Genomic DNA, 12895 nt, shown 5'->3' on the forward strand with positions numbered 1-12895 from the left:
TTCTCTGACTAACCTCTGCGTATGTTTAATTTGTTCTATTGCTGTATAGACAGAGGTCACGTCACCCACCGACAGCGAGGACCGGACTCCAGGGCGACTACAGGCTGTGTGGCCGCCACCCAAACCCAAAGATGAGGATGGCAAGGTGGGGCTCAAGTACACTGAAGCAGGTGAGACAGCCACGACTTTTGTCGACTAGCCCTAATCATCAACATCATCATGCACATGGAATGTAGCCTAAGAATTTCGCAAGACAAACGTTCACTGTCACACACCCCTGGTTTTGTGGCGACATAATATGTGTCATTCCCAGTTGCAACAACATGTTTTCTGTTTTCTATTGTCTTTCCCTTGAAGTTAGGTGTTGGCTGGAGTAACTTATTCGCCCTTGCTTGCTTAACCAATAAATGAAATAGTTAAAATTGTTAAATGACAGTAACAGTAAATGTTAATCAAAAACTTCTACACTAACAATCATCATAATAAATCATTTTCCTTTTGCTTTCTGTGTTGTTGTAAACTGGTTGGTTGGGATCTAAATACAGGCCTCCTGTTGACCCGCCTCTGCAGAATGTTATCGCTGCTAAACTACAGTACATTTTGTTTTGGACAGATGGTGAAAGATAAGAAAGAATGGCTTTTTTTAATTCAAAAACCGCTTGAAAGGTCCTACAGAGAAGATCCTTGGAAACCCCTTTGATTGGTTAGTGAGTTTTGACAACCTGTCATAAGGGTGTACCAAGTAAAACACTTAAATTTACCTTCATCGTCCAAGTTTCAGTGTCAACTCTCAAGCATCCCATGAGTGTACACTGCCATCCTTCACCACTGACACTGGACTCAAGAGTCACAAACATAGATCTGCTTTCCAATCTTTCACTGAATGTCCCATTACGTAGCACTCCTTGCCAGCTGTTCTGTATGAGAACATTAGCTCTTCTAATCACCTCACAATAGCTGTGTGTAACTCTGCTTAGAGGGAAACAAACCCAGAACAAAAAGACCAAAATAAGACTTTGTTGTGTTTTTCAGAACACCAGGCCGCTCTCTTGGCTCTGAAGAGGGAATGCAAAGAAAACCTGGAGAAGATGCACGTAAGTAAAGAAAATTATGTGCTATGTAAACTACACTGTTCATAAACACCAGTAAAAAAAAGGAAAGAAGTTGTATTAAACTGCTTGTTCTACCTATACTGACCACTAGATGGTAGTAGATTTACGGGTAATAGCCAAGCACCCTTTGAAGGGAAGGGAGTCTATATATTTCATCTGTGTTACAATTAGCTTTATGAACACTGAATTATTATTAAATTGTGAGCCCTGGTTGGACCTTATGGTCCCCTCTGCCTGAATGTGATATTCTCTGACTTGAATGAGCTGAATGTCAACCCAAACATCCACTCCATAGACAGCTTGTGTCTTAATGGAGACAACCGAATCAAATAGTCTGTGGAAAGAAGAAATGTAATCCTGGGGCCACCAAACCAAAACTTCTGAGGCTAAGCACTGTCGAGAAATTCTGTCCAAAAATAATCTGAGAGAAAGTGCATACAGATTGCAATCCAATTTAATATGTATGATGTAATGTAGTCTTTACCAAAAGCTTACGGAGATTATTAAACATTTTAGTTGGGCTCTCAGAACATTTGACACATGTGAAACAACAGTCACTGACATAACTATATTTCCAGTCATAAATTGCTTTATGGATCTGAAAAATCTGACCTCAGAGTTGGTTTGTCTGACTGTCTTTTTGAAGCTTGTAATTCCACATCAAGCTCTGAGTGGCTGATGCTGACAGAGGGAAACATGGACCACAGTCTGGCCACGAGAAATGATGAAAACACGTCTGATGCAATTTCTCATGGTGAAAGGGGCTCATGTGTGATAATCTGATTTTATTCTCTCAGATGAACCCTTTGCTTTTTAGTGTTCTTTGTAACTGTTTTTATTGGATTATTATTTTCACGGCTTACCGATATCTTCTTTGTTGTCAAGTGTTGTGATATGTTTCTCTTACTCACGATTTTCTTTCTTTTCAACTGTAGGAAGATTTTCAACTCCGTATTTTCGAAGTTCGAGGCGAGCATGCCGTCGCAATATCTAACTTGGAAGCAGTCATCACCAAATTGCAGAGAGACAGTGGCATGAGTCCAAGTCAGTTGTGTGCCGGTGTCCGTGACATCGGTGTGTCGACATCAGATGATGCAGTGATCAAAACTTGTCGCACTGTGGCTGTCCAAACTGACAGGGAAACCTTTATCAAAAGTCCTGATGGTGATGGTGGTGTCCCATCTCAAAGCCCCAACCAGAACATTCCCAAAAAGCTCAACCTGGACTCGATAGAGCTCAATCTAAAAACTCCACCTCCTCCTCCTCTACCACCAGGACTCTCAGGAGCTCCACCACCTCCACCTCCTCCACCAGGACTCTCAGGAGCTCCCCCACCTCCTCCCCCTCTACCACCAGGACTCTCAGGAGGTCCACCTCCTCCTCCTCCACCTCCTCCACCAGGACTCTCAGGGCCACCTCCTCCTCCTCCTTTGCCCAACAGTATGGGCGGGCTGCCACCTCCGCCACCCCCTTTACCTGGCGGAGGGCCACCACCTCCACCTCCACCTCCTGGGCTACCTGGATCTGGTCCCCCTCCACCACCACCACCTCCGGGAGGTGGACCCCCTCCTCCTCCTTTTGGTGGATTTGGACCAAGAGTGGAAAAAGCACCACGCAAGGCTGCCATCGAGCCCGCCTGTCCCATGAAGCCTTTGTATTGGACCAGGATACAGATCCAGGACAACAAGTATGTGCATCATATCACTGGGCCCACCACTGCAGCCAGAAACTTCTTCCCGCTGCTTTGGAAAGATACATTCATATTAGTTGATAAATCTTAGATTGAATTTCCATATGTTAAATCACATATACAGATTAGACATAACCAACCATAACCAAAACCAACTACTACTCCTACAGATCCTGCTCCTTTGTACATTTTTTTCTGTACAAGCTGCCTGTCTCACCACTATATACTCTGGAACTGGCTTTATTCACCTCCTCCCGTCCATTAGTTTGCAGAAGTGCGAGTCAGTATAACGGTAGTTATCGTGGCAGCTGCAGCAGCGGTAAGAGTAGTAATCACAGCAGTGGCTTCATCGCTGAAAATCAGTTCACACACCACAAAGGGGGCATGCCAAACCACGGCAAGGGATGATGATGAGTGAATCAAGATCGTAAGAGAGATATCTGTTTGCCATGCTGCCATTCTGTGATCTAAGGGCCTTTCTTGAGATACTCTGTAATTCTAAGTGGATTATCCAGCTCATTTACTGTGGCTGTGGTTGTTGCCTCGCAGTGCCAGGCTCCCAACTTTACGGCCTTGTATTTCCATGGCTGGATTAGTGGAGAAGCAGAGATGTGGTTTCCAGTCTCTCTTTCTGCCATGTTCACTACTTCTTTGCTAAACTAAGCCACTTCACTTCAGGTTCGAATCAGATGTATATGTATCTGTTAAAGGGCACAGTGTTGGGCTGTAGACTGGCCAGATGTTCAACTGTTAATGGCATCAGTTTTCTCATGATTTGAAATGCTGCCACATGTCAAGAGAGCTTTGTGTGAATCATGGGAAAATGGAATGTCTTATAATTCACCCAATTATTAAGTTGTCTTTCATGGAAATACATTGGAGGGTTTGGATGTAATCATATTTTCCAGCACGTCTGAGTCAACAGTAAGCAGCTGTTTTCGTCTTGAGACATAATCATTAGTCAAAAGTGAGTCTCCTGGCCCAATGAACAATTTAACAACTGCAACAGAACGGCTGTGTAAAGAAGCAACTGTTGCTGTTGTGGAGACAAAGCTTGCAGTGATTAAGTAGCTGTGTGCAGTTAATATGTTTGTGTTAGCAAATTTATTGTATAGACTTAAAGGCCAGTGGAACTATCTTTGTTTCAGCTGCTAAAGGCAGGAAACAAATGGCCAAAACAAATGGAAAAGCTGACGGAGTGTGTGCCAAGCAGCTGTTTTTTTTACCCACATTGTTGATAGCACCCGCTTTCATTTCATTTGAACTTTTCTACCGTTGTACACTCTTTGACGTCTCTTCTCACCAGCATCATTGGAGGTCAACTGGTCAACTTTTGTTGTCAGCAGAAGTTCAGAGAGGAGTTGAGGTGCTCTAAAGTTTAGCGTACAAGCATGTTTTGAAATTTGAAGAATCCAGGGGAAAAGGCCTTTTAAAAAATCTACTATTTTGTGAGATGATTTGGTCTTTCTGGTTTACCCAACAAAATAGGAGGAGGTCTGGGGCTTGCCTAGGACATTGTAGAGTGATTGCATCTAAACATAGCTTAGGAATGCCTGTGTCTTCACCCAAGAGAGATGGAGGAAATTTTAGCAGAGGGAGAAGTCTGAGCTGCTGGCCCCATGACCCAACCTTACATGAGTGGTGGAAAATGGTTGGGCTGATGTGTGCGTATGCTTGATGGATGGTCTTAAAGAGAAATACAGAATCATAGGTTCTCACCATTATCCTCTTTGTAACTTAGCAACATCATTGCCTCGACAAAATAATTGCCTGGAAGTTATCCTTATTAAAGTAATTGTTTTCGACTCTCATTATTTTTTATCACTTTTTACAAACATGCTGTGGATTTTAGAGTGCAGAATGCAGTCTGGTTTCAACATCGATTCTTGCCAAGTTGCAGAGAAATGAAAACAACAGGCAGGATAAAAAAAAACATAGGAGACAAGAGCACAAATACATCACACACACATCTTTCAGGAGAGCCACAATATGCTGAGCGGTGCCTCAGAAAAAAACGAATCAAAGTTTCTTGTTCTTTCAACACTACTTTCTAACCAGTTGGCTGTGGCTCATGTCATTGAGAGCCCAGTTAAGATGTACTCACTCTGTTGACTGTGGAGGTACATGAGTTAGATTCACGTTGTATATAGAGTATGTATATGTAGTTAGAGGAGCATGTACTTTGTCTTCTTTAACTTTTCCATGGGTGTCCAGCTTGCACAAGTCAGTGATATATATTTGCCAATATGAATTCTAGTTAATTCATGTCACTTGTGGAAGCTTGCTTTTTTTTCTTTTGTTTCTTTATTTCTAATATTTTGTCTTTTGTTTAGTCAAATGTTGTCCCAAAACGCAATTGGGTATTTCAGCAAGCAGTTTCTCAATAGAACGGGTACCAAGTGGAGACATTTACGTAAAATGCAGACCATGCAGATGGAAGTTATACTTTTCTTGGTGTAATTATTTTTGTATTTTAATGTGTTGCAGCAACAACACTCTGTGGGGTAACCTCTCAGAGCCTGACATTAGCACGAAGGAGCTTGAAGACCTTTTCGCCAAAGCCACGCTACAGCCAAAGAAGAAACCTCTGTCAGACACCTTTGAAAAGAAAGCCAAAGCTAAGAAGGTAAGCTTTATTTTCCTTTCATTTCTGATGAAGTTTTCATCCTCTATCTTTACAACCACCTGAGGGCGTTAGACACAGCGTTTTTTTCCGCCCTCTGGCCTTCATCTGTAGTCATGTTTAATCATAAATCAGAGGTAAGAATAACAGAAAGTGAAGGAGGAAGAAAAGGATTAGGACTCACACTTCTGCTGCCAGATGTAACTTAACACAAACTTAAATGTTTTTTGTGCAGTTTTATACAAGTCCAGGATTGGTTTATAAACAATGGGCGGTACTATCTAGGTCTGCCCTCCAAAGATTCAGTTGATGCTTCAACTCTGCACTTCTGCTGGAGCCAGCATCTTTGTCAGCACTCTGGCCGCCTCGCGGTCCTGACTGTGGCGTCCGAGCAGACTGGCCCCTCTGAATCCATACACATCCCCGATTCTGATCAATCTGTGAAGGCTCCACTCGGCTCCAGAGGGTTAGTGTGCGTCTGATCTTCCTTCACTCTGGTCGCAAAACATTTGATCCAACTCAGACATCCACATCCAGACAATCCCTGCCAACTGTCTCCTGTCTGAGCTTGCATGAGCTCGGAGGCGGTTTAATTCCGCTGAATAAACACTTACTGGGTCTTTTTATTCAATATGTAAACATCTGTAGAGTGAAAATATTAGTTTGATATTTAATATGAGGTTGAATGTTTAGAACCAGTTCACACTCCAACACCTCCAGTCAGCTTGTTTACCTCATCTTTCTTTAAGACCTCAGATGGTTTACACTTGAGGTTAATGGGAAAGAAAACGTCTGATCAGCAGACTAAGACAAGCCAAGTTATTCAGTGTGTTAACAGATTGGAAAGGGAAATGGTCCACAGAAAGTAGATAAAGATAAAGATAGGGTCTGTGGTATTTTTTCTATATATCAATGAGCCTCATGGAAAATTTCACATCAACGATACACAATGAAAATTAGAGCCCTAGAAAACTTGGATGTTTGGGTTTGGTTCTTATTTTCAGGTACAGATTAAGAGTAAAATGGAGGTTTTATTCTGAAGGATAATTCAGAAAAGCCAGCAGACAACAACTGAGTACAACAAAATGCCCACTCACGTTAAACTCATGTGGCCCAGTTATGATTTGCAGCACATGTGGACCTGACAAATGTGAATTGACAGTTTTCAGAAAAGAGAATAGGAAATAAATAACAGACATACAACATAAAAACAAGTCAAAATCATTGTATGCTAAAAAAACATGTTCAAATGTTAGATACATTTCATTACAACTAAATAGCAAGTCACGACTTGCACTGTCTTATTCAAACCAAATGCCTAATTTACCAGAGCGCGTCTCTGTTTCCAACTGCAAATGTGCATAATAAACAAAGTCCTCCCTCATTATGCACTTGCTGTGAAAGTGTTGCCAGATCATACTAACACCACCGCCTAGGGCTCTGTGCTGCAGCAGTCGATAAGTGGGAGGGATCGGAATGCATGTGTACATTATGCATATGAGTTACTTCCCGCTTTTCCACAATCCCAAAACTCCCCATGCCAAATTTGAGCTTCGCTGATGCCTACTCTAGTGAGCTAATCTTTATCATGTGTGCAGCTGAGAGAAAAATCAAAGCTCTTGTTTACTCTCCAGTCCTGGCATCTCTGTGGATTAGCATATCAAAGCTGAAGAGATGACATGGATGAGAGTTCTCCTGCCCCTGCTGACCAGACCAGACTAAACCTGAAGTGTAATTGCTGGCATGTGGCTTCGCTCCACTGGTTTCAGAGGAGATGAAGACAGTGCACACACATCAGGGTAGAGAGTAGAAGGGGTCGTCCCTGTGAAGAGATCAGTCGTGTTGTCCACATGTGGGGAAAAAGTGAAGGTTTTAGTGCATTAAAGTTATGCTCCCTGACCCTAAGGTCTCTCATTGGATTCCAGGAACCCCAGAATATTAATGAAGCAATATTGGACTGTTTAATTAGACATAATGCGTAAACAAAGGTTGACTTGTAAATGTAAAATGCTTGAAGGCCTGCTATGATAGGGCAATAAAAGGTGGACAGATTGATGTAGTTTCTTGGAAAAGTATCCCTCCCTGGCTGTCCCTTCATGATCTACAGTCACAGAAGCCATTTGTCTGAACACGTCATATTTCCTTGCTCAGTGATGGTCTCTTCTTTACGTCTGTATTTACGTCTTGTTCTGTTGGTCACCTCCCAAAGAATGCAGGTGATGGTAGGAATGCAGCACTAGAAAATGAAGAGCTTTGTTTTTTGGCTCAGCTGTATCTCCGCTATGACAGACCAATGCAGAGACCTCCTGATGGAAGACACTTCACGGATTTGTCTGTCAATCTCACACACCATCCTTCCCTAGTTTTTGAGAAAGTTTTGTTTTTTCTTTATTTGGACATGACTTAAAATGTAGTTCATACACCGAGTCAGTCGATCAGGAATTGAAGTGGTCTTGAGGTCAGATGGGCCAAGAAGCATCTTCTGACTAACATCTGTTGATTCAGGAGAAAGAGTCAGGCAGTCAGTCACTGGCCACTGGCTTAGTGTAAACTATCTCCTTGGCTCTGCGATCTTCCCAGCCTGAGTAACACCGGACACCTGCTTCAGCTCAAACAGCCGTCGCTCCCAGTCCCATCATCATATTTATTTTTCTAAGCCCACACACTTACTCTCTCTTCTCTTCCACTTCTTTGGGCTTGCCTGTGTTATTTAAGCACTTGCAAATGTCTTGGGCCAAATAAACATTTTTCTGCAGCCTGTGGAGGGAGCAGTCAGCCGGTGTTGGGACCTGTCTTTGCTATGACTATGTCTATGCTTAAGGTTGAAACAACGACATAATTGCTCTGGTTCTCTCCATCTGTCTGTCTGGGATAGAAGGTTAGGTATTTCCAGTGTTGTAGTCGAGACCACCTAACCTGAGTTGAGTCTGACACCAGAGCATAGAGGGACCAAACTGAATACGGATGCACACATCTATTAGCTATGTAGGTACACACATTTATTTCTCAGTGCATAAGAGACAGTAGTCTTTTTTTTTTTTAATAAATCAAGAACTAAAATGCTTTAATTCGAGTAAACCATTCAGGTCTTTGTCTTGCCCCCTCACCGGTCTTTGTCTGGGTCAACAGGTCAACTTCCTCCACTTTTGCTATGGTCATCCTCCCTTCTTATAACTATTTTCTTCATATGCTCTTTAATAAAGCTCATTCCGCTTTGTCTCTTACCTTGTTTTTCCAGCACCTTCCTTTTCTCCCAGAAGCGCCATAGCTAGTCCACTCAACTGAGCATTATGCCACAATAGAACTCTCTACAATATTATGACCAGAGGTTCTCTCACAGTTTAACACTGTATGTCTACCTTAAGCTAGTTGTCAGCTGTTGCTAAGGATAATGAAATCACTTCATTTTTCCCATGTTGGCTTAAATCTATGACTAGCTATTGCCAGTCAGCCATCAGCAGCATGTCAGAAGGGTTTCAGGCCTGTCCAAAATGGGTAATTAGAGGTGTTGCAAAAGCTCAGCCACCTAAGGTCCTCAGAGTGGGAGATCCCCGGTGATCCTGGTTATAGAGCTGGAAGCAGCATGGCACCCTCTAACGCCCTGTAATGCAATACCCACATCTAAGGCTTCTGTTCTCCAGCTCCCACTGGACAACCCAGTAGCCGTCAATGCCGTAATAGCTAATGAAGAAGCCTGACACATTAACTTTTAGAGCAGGGCTTTACCTTGCCAAAACTCTCTCTGGCTTTACGGCGAATTCAAGCCATAAGTAATTGTGACCATGTGTAGGCACAAATAAAAATCCTGTGAATTTATAGTTTGTTATAAAAAGCCCCGCTACTCCATCGCCTCGCTCATCGATGCTGCCCTTTTATGGTGCCACTTTTGCCTTTGTACTTTCACTGCAGTGTGATATTTTTCGATCATATCTCTCACATGCTCTCTAAGGGACAAAGTGCTGTTGTTGCATTGCTTCTTTTTCTGGTGGCAGGTGTGTGATTTGTGCATCTGACAGTTGTTTACGTGATTTTATGTGACGATTAGCCTCGGTTGCTCGGGTCAATCGTCTATCAAGGCCGCTGTCAGTGGAGCCATTCTGACTGGGCTGGTCATCATGAACCGAGAACCTTCCATATAATGCCAAACAGTTGATTTAGCCACATGTTCAGTGCTTACACAGTCCAAAACATTTTTCTCTCATTGTTTTAGGTGTCGGAACTTGATAGTTTGGAGATGCAAAGGGATCTCAATGACATTTCTTTTGGATATAATTGAATTTAAACAGGGTACGAGACGTGTTCAATATGTGGTCTGCAATAGCACTTTGTACAAGCTGCGTGAGTCCAAATAAATGTGGATCGGATTGGTAGGTGAGTTGATGAAAGTTGAGTCCTGAGTTCAGTAAAATCTGACATAATTCCTCGCAGTGTAAATGAGATATTTCCTGGAGTAATAAGCCATGATCCTGGTAAACCGGATCTATTTATGGACTAAGTCTGTCTGAGCCTGATTAGCTGTTTTATGATTTGTACTGAAAAAATATACGTTTCTGTTTCAGATAATCAAGCTGCTGGATGGGAAACGTTCGCAGGCAGTCGGAATCCTCATCTCAAGCCTGCATCTGGATATGAAAGACATTCAACAAGGTGAAAAATATTTGCTCTGGATGTCAAGCAGCATGTGTGCAGTATGATATCATTTTAATATCTTTCTAGGAAAAGGCTCATTTTTCAATTGGCTAATAAATTGAGCGTGACATTTGATGAAAAGCAGATGAAGGGCTCTTTTTATGGATGTGATAGGGAGCCCAAAAGTGGAGAGTCATTTCCTATATCTTGACAGCTTCTCATTTGTTACCAGAGGACAGTTTTTCAGTATTCTGACATGAACACAAGGATTTTTTCCATTTTATACAGTGGTACTGATGAGAATTTGACACAGCCTCTGTTTCATCACATTCCACATTAGTCAGATTTATATTTTAGAAGAATCCAAAATAACCTAGATTAACATCTTGTGAAAAGTGCAGCCGCATGTTTGAGTGTCTTGAACGTGTTCAGGGACAGCATAGATGGGCCAGGAGTCGGTCGTGTCTTGGGACTGTGGCGGAGAGTGACTGCCGCCTGCTAGTCTGAGCACGCGGCCAGCAGATCTGTTTATTGTAGAGAGTGACGGTTTCCACAAGCCTAATGGGACTGACACCCCACTAATGATCTAAGCATGTACAAAACCACCTTCCACAGCGAGCAGACACTGAGCTACCACATAAAACCCGCTCAGACACAAGCCAGAGACCTGGCTGTCCATATTGTCTCGCTTTTATTTTTAGGATTTTACTTTTGGTTTACTGTAAATGTGGGTTTGCCGGTATTGTTTGTTTATACCCGGAAGTTCTACCATGTTTTTGCGTTATTCAGGTGAAACATGACTTTGTATAATTCTGACATTAACACAACTTTACATACTTAGACAAGAACTGCTCCTTGTCCCACGCTCACAGGGTGTGGTTGGTAATAAATAAATTCAGCTATGAATTTCAGTTTTTACTTTTCACACTAAACTCGTCAATCTAGTCACCCTAATTTGAAAGTACTGTCAGACATGACAATGTTGTACGGGCTTTGGAGTCTTGACTACATCTTGGAACGGTAGATTTAACTGGGAACTCCTGGGATGTTTAAGCATCACTGACAAATCTCTATTCTCAGCAACCCAGTTAATAATTAATGAGTCAATATTCACAAGTGTTTTTTTCCTCTGGAAGGTCAGTCGTTGCAGCTCCTGCAGCCCAGAAGGACACAACCTTCATAAGCACCACTAAAGCCTCGCCTGCTTGCCTCTCCTTTGTTGCCAAATTAAAAGGACATGGGACATGTAATGCAATTAGAGCTAGCAGAAAGTGAGGGCAAGGGGGAGCAGGGAAAGCAGCACTCTGGTTCAGGGAGACGGGGTGAACTGCACCAGTTGCAGCGACTCGGGGACCTCAAGGGCCACCATGGTTCAAGGGCAAGGCTTCTCCCCCACGCAACACCTCAGCCTGCCACACACACCTTCACATGTTCACACACCACATATGCCCTTCCACACCAAAGCCGATGAGTGAAAAGTGGAAGGAGAGGGTGTGAGGTGGTTTGCCGTCAGGCTTTGATCTGTTGGTGTGGAGAGATATCCGGCTCCCCTCGGAACAGAGTGGTCCGGTGCACACTTGAGCAGGCCCCCTTTTGGTGTGTGATTGACGGCTGCATGGCTGAGGGACTGAATAATCCACTCTAATAAGATGTAGGAAATGGACCTCCAGCGCTCCCTCTGATCCAGACATAGGGACCACATTGACAGCTCACCACAGCTGGGAACCAGTATGCTAAGGCCCAGTTGGAGTCACCTGCATTAATGGCTAACAAAAAATCAACTAGAACAGAGCACATGCAAGGGGATGGCTAGTCCTCACGGTTTTCACCAAGACTACAAGATGACGATTGTTCTTGCAGTGGATCCTTCAAAGACTTCCTGGATCCAGAACAGATCTGGCAGAGACTCCATACTAGTGTGTTCTCCCCTAATTCCATCTTCTCAGTCCTCACCCCTCGAGAGTTCAAAACAACAAATGCAGACTTTATCTGGCACTTGTTTGTTAGCAGGCTAATATGAGCTCTTCGATCTAATTTATATAATAATAATGTTCCACACTAGATTCATGGTTTGTTACTCAGGTGATGCTCAGTGTTGCTAGCTACCAGTTTAGCGGACTTGTTCCTTTGCAAATATCACATAAACCTGTGACACCATTCAGGAGTCACTTTCTCTTTCTGTCACATACTCACTGTTCTACGAAACCACCATCGGCTCCCTGAAGTCATTTATTTATTTAGCCTCCAAATGACCCTTTTCTTCCCCCTCTTTCCTGAAAATCATTACACTCGTTTGTGGCTTTCTGGTTCGAGTGTGTGGTGAGAGGTTCCGCCGAACCACCCCCGCCCCTTCCCCCCCCACGGTGTGCTGGTTTCAACTGTACGAAGAACAGAAGTTCTTCTGCTCCTCTCGTCTTTCGCCAGGATACACTTTTACCACATTCAGCTTTTATCATTCTTGAAGCCTCAGATGAGGGCCGTACATCACCATATGGAGGTTGTTTTCTCTGTTCTGTTGGACGTGCAGATTAATTTCCAGTTCTACATCGATCATTACATTGGAATTTTGGCATTGGCGCTGAGCCCGCCACAATTTCACACCATGGTCTCAGTGAAAAACTTTGCTCACGCTGGATTGGAGCTGGAAATTTGAGGCCGATACTGACTTTGACTCAAGAACCTTGACTTTGGCATATGATATAGCATCAGTAGGATTAAACATCTGAATGATGTTTTAGTGCTGTAGTATTTATCGCACTTCTGTGTGTTTTTAAACGCCTTGTGCTTTTGTGTGCTTTAAGAAAAACCTGCAGCAAATGTATTTTTATGTTGTGCTTTCTG

General features: G+C 43.0%; 1 protein-coding gene across 2 annotated transcripts in view; it reads left to right on the forward strand.

Annotated features, from left to right (window-relative positions):
* Positions 1 to 12895, forward strand: part of LOC128747293 (formin-like) — a 42063-nt gene that overhangs the window by 11718 nt on the left and 17450 nt on the right. For both annotated transcript variants that reach the window (XM_053845098.1, XM_053845097.1), the window contains exons 4-8: positions 50 to 170; positions 1033 to 1094; positions 2048 to 2799; positions 5290 to 5428; positions 9985 to 10072. In XM_053845098.1, coding sequence (XP_053701073.1) covers positions 50 to 170; positions 1033 to 1094; positions 2048 to 2799; positions 5290 to 5428; positions 9985 to 10072 — 1162 coding nt within the window. The remainder of the gene's footprint in view (positions 1 to 49; positions 171 to 1032; positions 1095 to 2047; positions 2800 to 5289; positions 5429 to 9984; positions 10073 to 12895) is intronic.

This window comes from Synchiropus splendidus, chromosome 16 (genome assembly GCF_027744825.2).
Source record: "Synchiropus splendidus isolate RoL2022-P1 chromosome 16, RoL_Sspl_1.0, whole genome shotgun sequence".
Taxonomy (NCBI): Eukaryota; Metazoa; Chordata; class Actinopteri; order Syngnathiformes; family Callionymidae; genus Synchiropus; species Synchiropus splendidus.